The 13,887-nt window shown below is 45.5% G+C and overlaps 1 protein-coding gene across 2 annotated transcripts in view; it reads right to left on the bottom strand.

Moving 5' to 3' along the window:
* Positions 1-13,887, bottom strand: part of piezo2b (piezo-type mechanosensitive ion channel component 2b) — an 825,142-nt gene that overhangs the window by 320,008 nt on the left and 491,247 nt on the right. For both annotated transcript variants that reach the window (XM_078215732.1, XM_078215730.1), the window contains exons 7-8: positions 10,712-10,925; positions 2,451-2,619 (exon numbers count right to left, since the gene is read on the bottom strand). In XM_078215732.1, coding sequence (XP_078071858.1) covers positions 2,451-2,619; positions 10,712-10,925 — 383 coding nt within the window. The remainder of the gene's footprint in view (positions 1-2,450; positions 2,620-10,711; positions 10,926-13,887) is intronic.

Genomic DNA, 13,887 nt, shown 5'->3' with positions numbered 1-13,887 from the left:
CATTGATCATTGAACATAGAACATAGAAAGCCACAGCACAAACAGGCCCTTCGGCCCACAAGTTGCGCTGATCACATCCCCACCTCTAGGCCTATCTATAGCCCTCAATCCCATTAAATCCCATGTACTCATCCAGAAGTCTCTTAAAAGACCCCAACGAGTTTGCATCCACCACCACCGACGTCAGCCGATTCCACTCACCCACCACCCTCTGAGTGAAAAACTTACCCCTGACATCTCCTCTGTACCTACCCCCCAGCACCTTAAACCTGTGTCCTCTCGTAGCAACCATTTCAGCCCTTGGAAATAGCCTCTGAGAGTCTACCCTATCCAGACCTCTCAACATCTTGTAAACCTCTACCAGGTCACCTCTCATCCTTCGTCTCTCCAGCACTTGAACTTGCAGCACTGCATCCAGGTCCTTGAGCTACACTACTGTAATTGAACACAATGGCTATCTGCTCCCATTGTCTTCCCAATAGCTTTCTGGACAGGCCTCCTGATCTTCTTTAAATACAGTACCCCTCTGGGCTGGATTTTATGGTGAGGGCATACTGCTTACCCCTCAGAAGGAAAGGCAGTTCCAAACCGAGCGAATTTTAAAAAAAGTTCCCGAGCAATAACACTCTCTGGGCAGCCTAAACAAGCGAACGGTCAGACTTCCACCCCTCAGAGAAAGTCTGAGGGAAAAAGGCCTACCCTCAAGAGTTGCCCACTAATCTGATTGGCCAGCAGCACTAGCAGTCCAAACAATGCCAGAACTCAGTAGTGGGCACTGTTTTGACTGCAAGGAGATTGATGCAGAAGATTTACATCAGACCTAGGTAAGGTTTTTAGAGCAGGGAGTGGGCACTCCAGGGAAAGTGAATAAGGAGGAGTAAGGGGGTAGGTTTTGAAGGCGAGGCAGGCAGCAGGGGGTAACATATTGGGGGATTGACCACTGATGCTCACAGGCATATCCTGAATGATATGTCCCCTCTTCCCTTCTGCCATTTCACCAAAGTTGTTTAAAAAATGGCCTCCCCAATGTTTCCCACCTGCCACTGCATTGAGGGCGGTAGGAAAGCTTATTGAGGGCCTTAGGTGGGCAATAATTGGCCACTTAAGGCTTTAATAGCCTTAAAGGTGGGCCGGCTATTGGGCACCTTACCCATCACTTCACATGGGGATCAGTTGGGGATGGGCAGGAAAGTGTGAACTGTAAATTTCAGCCTCTGTTTCTGCCCAGCTCCTGCACGAAGATCTCTAATGCTGTGTCAGATAACTTTAGAACACACCCTCTAGCCTCTTACACCATTTTTCAGTGTATGTTCTACTCAGGCACTTCCACAGCCAGCTCCACCACCTGACCTAGTCAAAATGAACCTCCCTTTAATAGGTGCAGACTGGTCTTAAATTGTGCAGAACTACCTTTACTTGATGTGATGCTAACTTTTTCATGACTTCATGCTACCTGCTCAGGCATGTAAACATAGAAACAAGAAGCAGGAGTAGGCCATTCAGCCCTTTGAGCCTGCTACAAACATGGCGATCAGCAGGCAGCATGAACTTCAGGGTGGCCTGCATCAGAAGTAACAAGTGCAAGTTAATTTTGCATCACAATTGCAATTATTCAATTAATAAATCTTAAATATAAAGCCAGTTTGAGTAATGGTGACCATGATACGATCTTTGATTGTTATAAAAAAATAAATATCTGGTTCATTAATGCCCTTTAGGAAGGAAGTCTGACATCTTTACAGTCTGGCCTGCATGTGACTTCACACCCACAGCAATACGGTTGACTCCTAACTTCCCTCTGAAATAGAATCCATAGAAGGAGGCTATTTGGCCCACAGAGTCTGCAATAAACCTCCAACAGAGCATCTTATTCAGGCCCACCTATCGCCTTATCCCCAAAACCCCACGTATTTACCCCACTAATCTCATAGCCTACTCATCTTGGGACATTAAGGGGCAATTTAGCATTGCCAATTCACCTAACCTGCACATTTTTGGATTGTGGGAGGAAGCTGCAGCACCCGGAGGAAACTCATGCAGACACAGGAAAAATGTACAAACTCCACACAGACAGTCACTCAAGGCCAGAATCGAACCCAGGTCCCTGGCGCTGTGATGCTGCAGTGTTAAACTTTGTGCCATCATGGTGACCATGTCGTCAAATAGTCCAGTAAGCCACTCAGTTCAAGAGAAATTGGGGAAGGGCAACAAACACTGCCCTAGTTGCTATGCTCATATCCCATGAAAGAATAAAAATGTGTACCCATTTTCAGGTCTTAGACAATTTTGCTGTGACTAAATCAGATGATGAATACTTATACGTAGTGTAGTGCAAAAAGAAGTCTGTTGCATTATGCTATCCAGGATAAGTACTGGCTCTTTCATGCCAAATTTATGCCATTATGAGATAACTATGCAACAAAAAATATAATCATTCGAGTATTACCCACCCTTATAACTGGCTCTTGAAGCCAGAGACGTATGAGTGTTGCCAGAGTGTAGTACAGTAGTAACAACATGATAGGATTAACATGTTGGGGCCAAGACATATTGGGATTGGCTATAATCTTCCAAGTAGTCGTGCAGTTTGTTTGGATCACTGGTGAAACACCAAACAATCTGTTAAAAGAGAGAGAAAGAGAGATAATGAACTTATTACTAAGGTCAAAGTTACAATAATACTATACAAATTACACATTTGTTTTTTTGTTGATTATGCAGGGAAAAAATGAAAGAAGAATGGTCAGGAACAAGAAACTTTAATGGCAGAAATATTGGATGGAATTTTGTCAGCTTTTGACTAATTGTCAACTCAGGTGACAAAAGCGGGATGTAACCCACCAATTGCACTGAGTCTTTTCCCACCTTATCTTTTGGAAAATGGGAGAGGGAGGATTTTCTGACCCCTTTTTTGGTGGGTGGGAATGGCAGAGGGTGAGGAAAATCAAGCAGGAGACCCAAAACAGCTTTTACGCCAGTGTGATTTCCTGAGGCAATTGTCACCAACCCCCGCCAGTGATGTATCAGGGTTCCTGGCGTGCATTGACAGGAAACTCATTCGGATACATTTAAATATAATTAGCGGGCCTCTTCGCTGTAATATACACCCATGTAGAAAAATTCCTCCCTGCCCCCCCACCGCCACCCCCCCTCCACGCCAGCTGAGTCTTAAAAACAGGATTTTATAAGTGGGAAACTGACAAGCAGAAAACATTGGGGGTGCACAGGCAAGTAGAGCCCCCAGAGAGCAGTGCCAGGGGACACTGCCCGGGAGATCTGTGGGAATGTTTTTGGGGTTAGCCGTCTGTGGGAGGGAAGGGAGGCGAGGGGGTTGTGGTCCATGTCCATTCAAAGCCCACCCCACCAGCATGATGTTGTGGGGCCTGCTTCCTTGATTTTTGTTTTGTCTAATTGTTTCAAAGTGTAGCAGAAAAAGCTGGCAGGCTACAATCCACTTTTCCCATCTGAATTGACATTTAGATAAAAAAGGAGAAAATTCTGCCCATAGACAAGAAAAATCAAGGGAGCTCCAATGTAAAAAAAAGTAAAAAATAGAATAAAGGAATACTCACCCCATCACCACGGAACACCCCCCTCCCCCTCCCCATGGAATTCACCCCCTAACCCAAGAAATGGACCTCACCGACCCTCCAACGGTGTCAACACAGCTAGGGTATTGGCCACCATGGAGACCTTGGTGCAAGACTTTTGTTCTGTACTGCCTGGGGACATGTACTCCATGGTGCAGGCACTTGCTCGGATCCATCAGTGCCAAAGCTAGAGGATGACAGAGCTTCTCCAGCTCCCTCCATCTGCCCCTCTATCTAAAGGAGGAAGCTAGAGACCCTTTAGTACCCATAAGGCGGAGGACCAGCCAGTGCACACCCCGGCCCATCCAGGTGACTCTGGGAGTGTCCTGCCCATCTGAATCACCTCTTCCTGTGACTACTCCAGTTCCATAGGCCAAAGAAGGTGGCACTACCACACAGCAAGACCCCAAAAGTATTGAGAGCAAGTGAGCTACCATCAGCCAGATCGGAGACAGATATTCATGGGAGCTCTATGAGGATCTATCCACTGCATGTTGTCTTCATCCTCCTGTAAAGTAGAGACTATGGATAAGAATTGCGTCCCCATGACCGGTGCAGGATGCACAAATCAATCACGAAATGTGATACCCTCTGCAGATTGCACTGCAAGGCTCCACCACACTGGTCCAGGCACTAGAACCTCATCCTCCGCATTCCTAATGGTCTGCTCTATCAAAGTGTGAATTGCAGCATGAGCCTTATTTTACCCTCCAGGTGTCGGCAGTCGAGAGGACGCCTGCTAAGGTCATCGCAAATAACAGTGCATAGCAGACAGCAGACTGCCTCTGGTGTGGATGTTGGGGATTCATCAATCATAGTGGCAGAGTTAAAAAGGTTAAGAAGCTCTAGTTACACAGCATGGTCATCTTAAGCACTTTACATAGCGTTCACCTCTCAATAAACAATCACTAATTGCACTCTTTCTATAGCTCCTTGTTCGATGAGCTGTGTTCATGTAATACCGACCTGAAAACTGGATTCCTGCACCAGAAAAAGGCAGAGTGCTCAGTGCAGGGCTTCCTCCATGTGTTTTGTGCCAGGTTTCCAACACATTGGTGGTGTCTCTTCACAATGATAAAACACATCAGTCATGCCCGTTTCTCATAGGGAATGGGGATGTCTCCCACAATGTACAGGGCTAGCGCACCTCATTCTAGTCATTATCAATGTGTGTTCTCAGCACCTTTGAGCTGCAGCTGGCACCCCCGTCACATTTGCTTCAGCCTCCAGTAAGACTGAACCACAAGGGTACAGCTCACGTGGGATGATGTTAGATCAGGACAAGTGCAACTTCCCCCCTGCATTGCCATGATATGACCCGAGTCATTGAGAGCAAGCTAACTGCTATCAGCCAGATGGGAGTCAGACATTCACAGAAGCTCTCTGGGGATCTATGCACTGTCCCTACTGCAAATTGTCATTATCCTTCTGCAATGTCAGGCCCATGTTCAACCGCTGCGTCCCTATGATTGACACTTCATCCCAGAGTACTTAAGGAAGTGGCCCTGGAAAAAGTAGATCCATTGGTGGTTATTTTCCAAAATTCTTTGGACTCTGGACTGATTACATAGAAGCATAGAAAATAGGTGCAGGAGTAGGCCATTCAGCCCTTTGTGCCTGCACCACCATTCAATATCATAGATAGAATCATAGAAACCCTACAGTGCAGAAGGAGGCCATTCGGCCCATCGAGTCTGCACCGACCACAATCCCACCCAGGCCCTACCCCCACATATTTACCCGCTAATCCCTCTAACCTACGCATCTCAGGGGCAATTTTAACCTGGCCAATCAACCTAACCCGCACATCTTTGGACTGTGGGAGGAAACCGGAGCACCCGGAGGAAACCCACGCAAACACGAGGAGAATGTGCAAACTCCACACAGACAGTGACCCGAGCCGGGAATCGAACCCGGGACCCTGGAGCTGTGAAGCAGCAGTGCTAACCACTGTGCTACCGTGCCGCCCTGACTGTGCTACCGTGCCGCCCTGCTGATCATGGCTGATCTTGCACTTTCAGTATCCCACTCCCGCTTTCTCTCCATACCCCTTGATCCCTTTAGCTGCAAGGGCCACACCCAGCTCCCTCTTGAATATATCTAAAGAACTAGCCCCAAAAGCTTTCTATGTAGAGAATTCCACAGGTTCACAACACTCTGAGTGAAGTTCTTCCTCATCTCAGTCTTGAATGGCTTACACCTTATTTTAGACTGTGACTCCTAGTTCTGGACTTCCCCAACATTGGAAACATTTTTCCCACATCTAGTCTGTTCAGTCCCACCAGGATTATATATGTTTCTATGAGATCCCCTCTCATTCTTCTAAATTCCAGTGAGTACAAGCCCAGTCTCCCTTCATACGTCAGTCCTGCCATTTGGGGAATCAGTCTGGTGAACCTTCGCTGGACTCCCTCAAAGCAAGCTGAACCTTCACTGGATTCCTTCAATAGCTTATCCTACAGATTGGAGGGTAGCTAATGTAAGCCTACTGTTTAAAAAGGGAGGTAGAGAGAAAACAGGGAACTATAGACTCACTAGTTAAGTTCACTAGCTTAACATCAGTACAAGGGAAGTTGCTAGAGTCCATTATCAAGGATTTCATAACACAGCATTTGGAAAGCAATGGTATAATCAGACTAAGTCAGCATGGATTTACAAAGGGGAAAACATGCTTGACAAATCTATTGGAATTCTTTGACGCTGTAACTTGTAGAGTTGACCGAGGAGAACCGGTGGATGTGGTTTATTTAAACTTTCAGAAGGCTTTTGACAAGATCTCACATGGTAGACTACTATGTAAAGTTAAAGCTCATGGGATTGCAAGTAATGTCTTGAGATGGATAGAAAACTGGTTAGCAGACAGGAAGCAAAGAGTTGGCATGAATGGATCTTTTTCTGATTGGCAGGCACTGACGAGTGGGGTTCCACAGGGATCTATGTTAGGACTCCAACTGTTCACGTTATATATTAATGATTTGGAAGAGAGAACTGAATTTATTATCTCCAAATTTGCAGATGATACAAAGTTGGGTGGGAGGGTGAGCTGTGATGAGGATGCAGAGATGCTTCAGTGTGATTTGGACAGGCTGAGTGTGTGGGCATATGCATGGCAGATGCAGTATCATGTGAATAAATGTGAGGTTATCCACTTTGGTAGCAATAATAGGAAGGCAGATTATTACTTGAACGGGTGTAAATTGAGAGAGGTGGGTACTCAACAAGGCCTTGGTGTTCTTGTGCATTAGAACAAAGAAAATTACAGCACAGGAACAGGCCCTTCGGCCCTCCAAGCCTGCACCGACCATGCTGCCCGACTTAACTAAAACCCTCTACCCTTCCAGGGACCATATCCCTCCATTCCCATCCTATTCATGTATTTGTCAAGACGCCCCTTAAAAGTCACTATCGTATCCGCTTCCACTACCTCCCCAGGCAGCGTGTTCCAGGCACCCACCACCCTCTGTGTAAAAAACCTGCCTTGTACATCTCCATTAAACCTTGCCCCTCGCACCTTGAACCTATGCCCCCTAGTAATTGACTCTTCCACCCTGGAAAAAGCTTCTGACTATCCACTCTGCCCATGCCTCTCATAATCTTGTAGACTTCTATCAGGTCACCCCTCAACCTCCGTCGTTCCGGTGAGAACAAACCAAGTTTCTCCAACCTCTTCTTCTCATAGCTAATGCAATTAGTCGCTGAGAGTAAGTGTGCAGGTACAGCAGGCAGTAAAGAAGGCAAATGGTGTGTTGGCCTTCATAGTGAGAGGATTTGAGTACAGGAATAGGGATGTTTTACTGCAATTGTATGGGGAGTTGGTGAGGCCACACCTGGAGTATTGTGTCCACTTTTGGTGCCCTTATCTGAGGAAGGATGTCCTTGCTATAGAGGGAGTACAGCAAAGGTTTTACTAGGCTGATTCCTGGGATGGCAGGCCTGTCATATGAGGAGAGACCAAGTCGGTTGGGATTATATTCACTGGAGTTTAGAAGAGTGAGAGGGGATCTCATAGAAACTTACAAAATTCTAACAGGATTAGACAGAGTAAATTCAGAAAGAATGTTCCCGATGGTGTGGGAGTCCAGAACTAGGGGTCATAGTTTGAGGATAATGGGCAAACCTTTTAGAACTGAGGTGAGGAGAAATTTCTTCACCCAGAGGGTGGTGAATGTGTGGAATTCACTACCATAGAATGTAGTTGAGGCCAAAACATGTCTGATTTGAAGAAGAAATTTGAAATAGCCCATGGGACTAAAGGGATCAAGGGATATGCGGGTGCGGGGGGGGGGGGGGGGGGGGAGTGGTGGATCAGGATATTGAATTTCATGATCAGTCATGATCATAATGAATAGTGGAGCAGATCGAAGGGCCGGATGACCTATTTCTGCTTCTAGTTTCTATGTTTCCTATTGATGAATGTGAAGGGTTGTCCAGCAGGAGCCTTTATGGCAACGTGTGTATAATCAATAGCTCCCTATACCATGGAAAACCTGCAGTCATTGCAAACCCTCTGGCTTTATCCAGCTGACGCTGCTCATCCAGCATAAAGAGATGTAATTCCCTTGCCCTTTGAAACATAGCATCAGTGAAAACCTTGAAGTAGTAATCTGCAGCAGGCTGTGTTCTATCAGTGAGGTCACCACATGCTGCCTGAAAGGGGCCTGTCGGGAAGAAGTTGAGTGCAACAATAACCTTGGGTCATGGACAATGACTAAGTAGAGCACTTAGCAGACAGATAAAAGACCTCTAATTAATACAGGTTTTAAATAGAAACTCTGCTTCTCAAATGAAACAGTTACAGAACTAACAGAAGTTATTGGAGATAGATCAGAAATGTGGAAGTCAACACATACAGATGTGTCATGGTCTTATTGAATGGTGGAGCAGACTTGAGGGGCCAATTGGCCTAATTCTGCTCCTATTTCGTATGCTCCCATGTAACTCTGAACTGCTAAAATGAGACTCAGGGTTAATACATTGTTTGGGGTGGAGATCGCTCCCAATCAGCCTTACGTCGACCTTATCAAAACCCCTTCAGAATTATAAGGACCTCTACTGGTTCAGTCCCCAGCTTACTCTTTTTTAGAGAAATGAGCCAAGGTTGTTCAATTATAACCTTATAATCTCTGCTAGTTAGATCATCTCTGTTTTGATATCATTCTCGGAAAGGATTTTACACCTTCTTCAGTTCTCAAATATTTATTCTTATTACCTGCAGTGCTATTTAGACATTTAGCTCTTCAGGGTATTAATAAGGATGTTAATAAACTTATATTTATGTAGCACATTCAACATGATAAAACATCCTAATGCACTACAAATTCTGGTAAATCTTCATGCTCCCCAAGGCCTTGACACCCTCCCTGTAGTGTGGTGCCTAGAATTGGCACTCCAGTTGAGGCTTGATTCATGTTTTGAATTTGATTTGATTTATTATTTTCACATGTATTAGGATATAGTGAAAAGTATTGTTTCTAGCACGCTACATTTGGAATATTGTGTGCAGTTCTGGTCACCTCACTATAAGAAGGATGTGGAAGCATTGGAGAGAGTGCAGAGGAGATTTACCAGGATGCTGCCTGGTTTGCAGGGTAGGTCTTATGAGGAAAGGTTGAGGGAGCTAGGGCTTTTCTCTTTAGAGCGGAGGAGGATGAGAGGCGACTTAATAGAGGTTTATAAGATGATGAGGGGGATAGATAGAGTGGACGTTCAGAGACTATTTCCTCGGGTGGATGTAGCTGTTACTAGGGGGCATAACTATAAGGTTCATGGTGGAAGATATAGGAGGGATGTCCGAGGTAGGTTCTTTACTCAGAGAGTGGTTGGGGTGTGGAATGGATTGCCTGCTGTGATAGTGGAGTCGGACACTTTAGGAACTTTCAAGCGGTTATTGGATAGGCACATGGAGCACACCAGAATGATAGGGAGTGGGATAGCTTGATCTTGGTTTCGGACAAAGCTCGGCACAACATCGAGGGCTGAAGGCCCTGTACTGTGCTGTACTGTTCTATGTTCTATATACAGACAAAACATACCATTCATAGAGTACATAGGGAGAAGGAATGGAGAGGGTGCAGAATATAGTATTACAGTCATAGCTAGGGTGAAGAAAAAGATCAACTTAATATAAGGTAGGTCCATTCAAAAGTCTGATGGTAGCAGGGAAGAAGTTGTTCTTGAATCAGTTGGCATGTGATCTCAGGTTTTTTAATCTTTTTCCTGATGGAAGAAGGTGGAAGAGAGAATGTCCAGGGTGCGTGTGGTCCTTGATCATGCTCGCTGCTTTTCTGAGGCAGTGGTTTGCTTTTGTACTTTTTCTGTTTATAAAGCCATATACGTTTTTAACAATTGGTGAATTTGTCCTGCAACGTTAAAATACTTGTATATGCACCCCCAGGTATCCCTGTTTCTGCATTGCACTTAAAATCGTACAATTTAGTTCATATTGGCTCTCCTCAGTCAATACGGATTCTTCCTCACAATATGCATCAATTCAAACTGATCTGTATTAAATAATGTTTGTTATGTATGGTCCATTACACCAATCTATCTATGCCCTCCTCATTGTTTACATAATTTTTATACTTTGTGTCATCTGTAAACTTTGACTCCTATACCCCAAGTTCAGATCATTAACATATATTTAAAACAGTCATTGTCCTAATACCTACCTTTATACTTTCCTTTCATCTGAAAAACAACATTCATCACTAAACCTTTTCTGTGTCTTAACTAAATTTGTTTCAATGCTAAAACTGTTCCTTTTACTTTCAATTTTGCAAAGAAAGTGACACTACATAGAAGACCTAGGGGATTTTCACAGTAACTTCATTGCAGTGTTAATTTTAATAAATAAACTTTAACACCTCTTGAAAGTCGAAGCACAACTTCAACAGCACTATCTTGATTCGTCTCTAATATTTTCTTGAAGAACTTAATCAAGATAATTAGGCTCAGTTTGTCTTTAACAAATTCGTATTGACTGTCATTTATTAACCCAAATTAATTTTGTCTCTGATCTAGAAGTTTCTCCACACTTTAAAATGTTACATACATGTTGATCTTATTCTATGGATTGAGAAATCATTATATTAACATCCTTAAAACAAAAATTGCGACATTACCTTGCATAGAAGTCACCAGGTGGAACGAGTTCTTGCAAGAACTGTAACTGGTAAAGATACAGTCCAATTAAGTGTCCTGCACTGAATATGGCCATTAATACACACAAACAGCTGAATATCAGCGGATCAAACTGTTTACCGCAGGACCACCAAGTACATAATCCCAAAAATACAAAGAAGTATACTCCTGAGGTTAAAGATGGTAGCATTATACCTGCAGAAAAAAAAGCATTTTTATTAATGTCATCTGAGTAAGGGAGAGGGGAAGTAGAGAGTGGGAGATAGCAGTTTCTTAATCTATATTTTCCTAAATTTAATAATAGATACACACTGCATATATAAAGCAGAACAATATATAAAGGTAAGTTTAAAATTTTCATTCACTTTTTTTTTTCCCTGTGTGTTTAAAGGGGCAATTATGAGTGTGAGGCCAGTATGTTGTTCCCAATGTAGGATGTGGGAGGTCCTGGAGGCTCCTAGCCTCCCGGACGACCATATCTGTGCTGGGTGTGGTGAGCTGCGGTTCCTAAGGGACCATGTTAGGGAACTGGAATTGCAGCTCGAGGACCTTCGCCGGGTTAGGGATAGTGAGGAGGTCATTGACAGGAGCTATCGGCAGGTGGTCACACCGGGACCACGGGAGGAGGGTAACTGGGTAACAGTGAGGAAGGAGAAAGCTCGGTTGATGGTGAGCACCCCGGTGGATGTGCCCCTTAATAATAAGTACTCCTGTCTGAGTACTACTGGGGTGGACAGCCCACCTGGGGGAAGCAGCGGTGGCAGTGTCTCTGGAGCTGAGCCTGGCCCAGTAGTGCAAAAGGGTAAGGAAAGGAGGGTAGTGCTAATTGGGGACTCTACGGTGAGGGGGTCAGATAGGCGTTTTTGCGGACACAGACGGGACTCTCGGATGGTGGTTTGCCTCCCTGGTGCAGGGGTCCGGGATGTCTCTGGTCGAGTCCCAGAAATCCTGAAGGGGGAGGGAGAGGAGCCGAAGGTCGTGATGCATATAGGTACTGCTGACATAGGTAGGAAGAGGGAAGGGGTCATGAAAAGAGAATATAGGGAGTTAGGTAGACAGCTGAGAAAGAGGAATGCAAAGGTAGTAATCTCGGGATTGCTGCCTGTGCCGCGGGAGAGTGAGAACAGGAATCGGTGGAGAATGAATGCGTGGCTGAGGGACTGGAGCAAGGGACAAGGATTTGGGTACTTGGATCATTGGGACCTCTTTAGGGGCAGGTGTGACCTGTTTAAAAAAGACGGGTGGCGCTTGAATCCCAGGGGGACCAATATCCTGGCGGGAAGGTTGGCTAAGGCTACTGGAGAGACTTTAAACTAGAAAGGTTGGGGGGAGGGAATCGAAATGAGGGGACTGAGAGCGAGGAGGTTAGCTCGCAAATAGATAAGGAATGTAAACAGGGTAAGAGGGAGGTTAGACGAGTGATGGAGAAGGGAAGTGCTCAGGCTGAAGGTCTGAGATGTGTCTATTTTAATGCCAGGAGTGTAGTGAATAAAGTGGATGAGCTTAGAGCGTGGATTGCTGCTTCGAATTGTGATGTGGTGGCCATTACGGAGACTTGGATGTCTCAGGGACAGGACTGGGTGCTTCAGGTGCCGGGTTTTAGATGTTTCAGGAAGGACAGGGAGGGAGGCAAGAGAGGGGGGGGGAGTGGCACTGTTGATCAGGGATAGTGTCACGGCTGTAGAGAAGGTGGACGCCGTGGAGGGATTGACTACGGAGTCTCTGTGGGTGGAGGTTAGGAACAGGAAGGGGTCGGTAACTTTGCTGGGTGTTTTCTATAGGCCGCCCAATAGTAACAGAGATGTTGAGGAGCAGATGGGGAAACAGATCCTGGAGAGATGTAGGAATAACAGAGTTGTCGTGATGGGAGATTTTAATTTCCCAAACATAGATTGGAATATCCCTAGGGCTAGGGGTTTGGATGGAGAGGAGTTTGTTAGGTGTGTCCAGGAGAGTTTCCTGACACAGTATGTGGATAAGCCTACTAGAGGAGAGGCTGTACTTGATCTGGTGCTGGCTAATGAACCTGGACAGGTGGAGGATCTCTCGGTGGGTGAGCATCTTGGGGATAGCGATCATAATTCTATCTCCTTCACGATAGCATTGGAAAGAGATAGGATCAGGCAGGCTAGGAAAGTGTTTCTCTGGAGTAAAGGGAATACAGTGTCATCAGGGAGGAAATTAGACGGGTAAATTGGAAGGAGGCATTCTTGGGGAAAAGTACCGAAGGAAAGTGGAGGATTTTCAAGGAATGTTTGTCTGGAGCTCTGCATGACAATGTTCCGATGAGACAGGGGGGTGTTGGTAGGGTACGGGAACCGTGGTGCACGAAGGTTGTGATGAACCTGGTGAATAAGAAAAGAGAGGCGTACAGAAGGTTCAGAGAGCTAGGAGGTGTTAAGGATTTAGAGGAGTATACGGGATGTAGGAAGGAGCTTAAGAAGGAAATTAGGAGAGCGAGAAGGGGTCATGAGAAGGCCTTGGCGGGTAAGATTAAGGAGAATCCCAAGACTTTCTACAAACATGTCAAGAGTAAAAGGATGAGATGTGAAGGCATAGGACCCTTAAAAGGTGAAGGGGGAAAAGTTTGTGCGGAACCGTTAGAAATGGCGGAGCTGCTTAATGAATACTTTACCTCGGTATTCACGGTGGAAAGGGATCTGGGTGGTTGTACTGCTGGTTTGCGGTGGACAGAAAGGATCGAGCATGTGGACATAAAGAAAGAGGATGTGTTGGAACTATTGAATGGCATCAAGGTTGGTAAGTCGCCGGGACCGGATGGGATGTACCCCAGGTTACTGTGGGAGGCGAGGGAGGAGATTGCGGAGCCTTTGGCGATGATCTTTGCATCGTCGATGGAGACGGGAGAGGTTCCGGAGGATTGGAGGATTGCAGATGTGGTCCCTATATTCAAGAAAGGGAACAGGGACAGCCCGGGAAATTACCGACCGGTGAGTCTAACCTCAGTGGTTGGTAAGTTGATGGAGAGGATCCTGAGAGACAGGATTTATGATCATCTAGAGAAGTTTAGTATGATCAAAAGTAGTCAGCACGGCTTTGTCAAGGGCAGGTCGTGCCTTACGAGCCTGGTTGAGTTCTTTGAAAATGTGACCAAACACATTGACGAAGGAAGAGCGGTGGATGTGGTCTATATGGA

The sequence above is a fragment of the Mustelus asterias genome, chromosome 7 (assembly GCF_964213995.1).
Source record: "Mustelus asterias chromosome 7, sMusAst1.hap1.1, whole genome shotgun sequence".
In the NCBI taxonomy this organism is placed as follows: domain Eukaryota; kingdom Metazoa; phylum Chordata; class Chondrichthyes; order Carcharhiniformes; family Triakidae; genus Mustelus; species Mustelus asterias.
The sequence above is the reverse complement of the archived record's forward strand: the minus strand, read 5'-3'. Positions and strand labels throughout refer to the sequence as shown.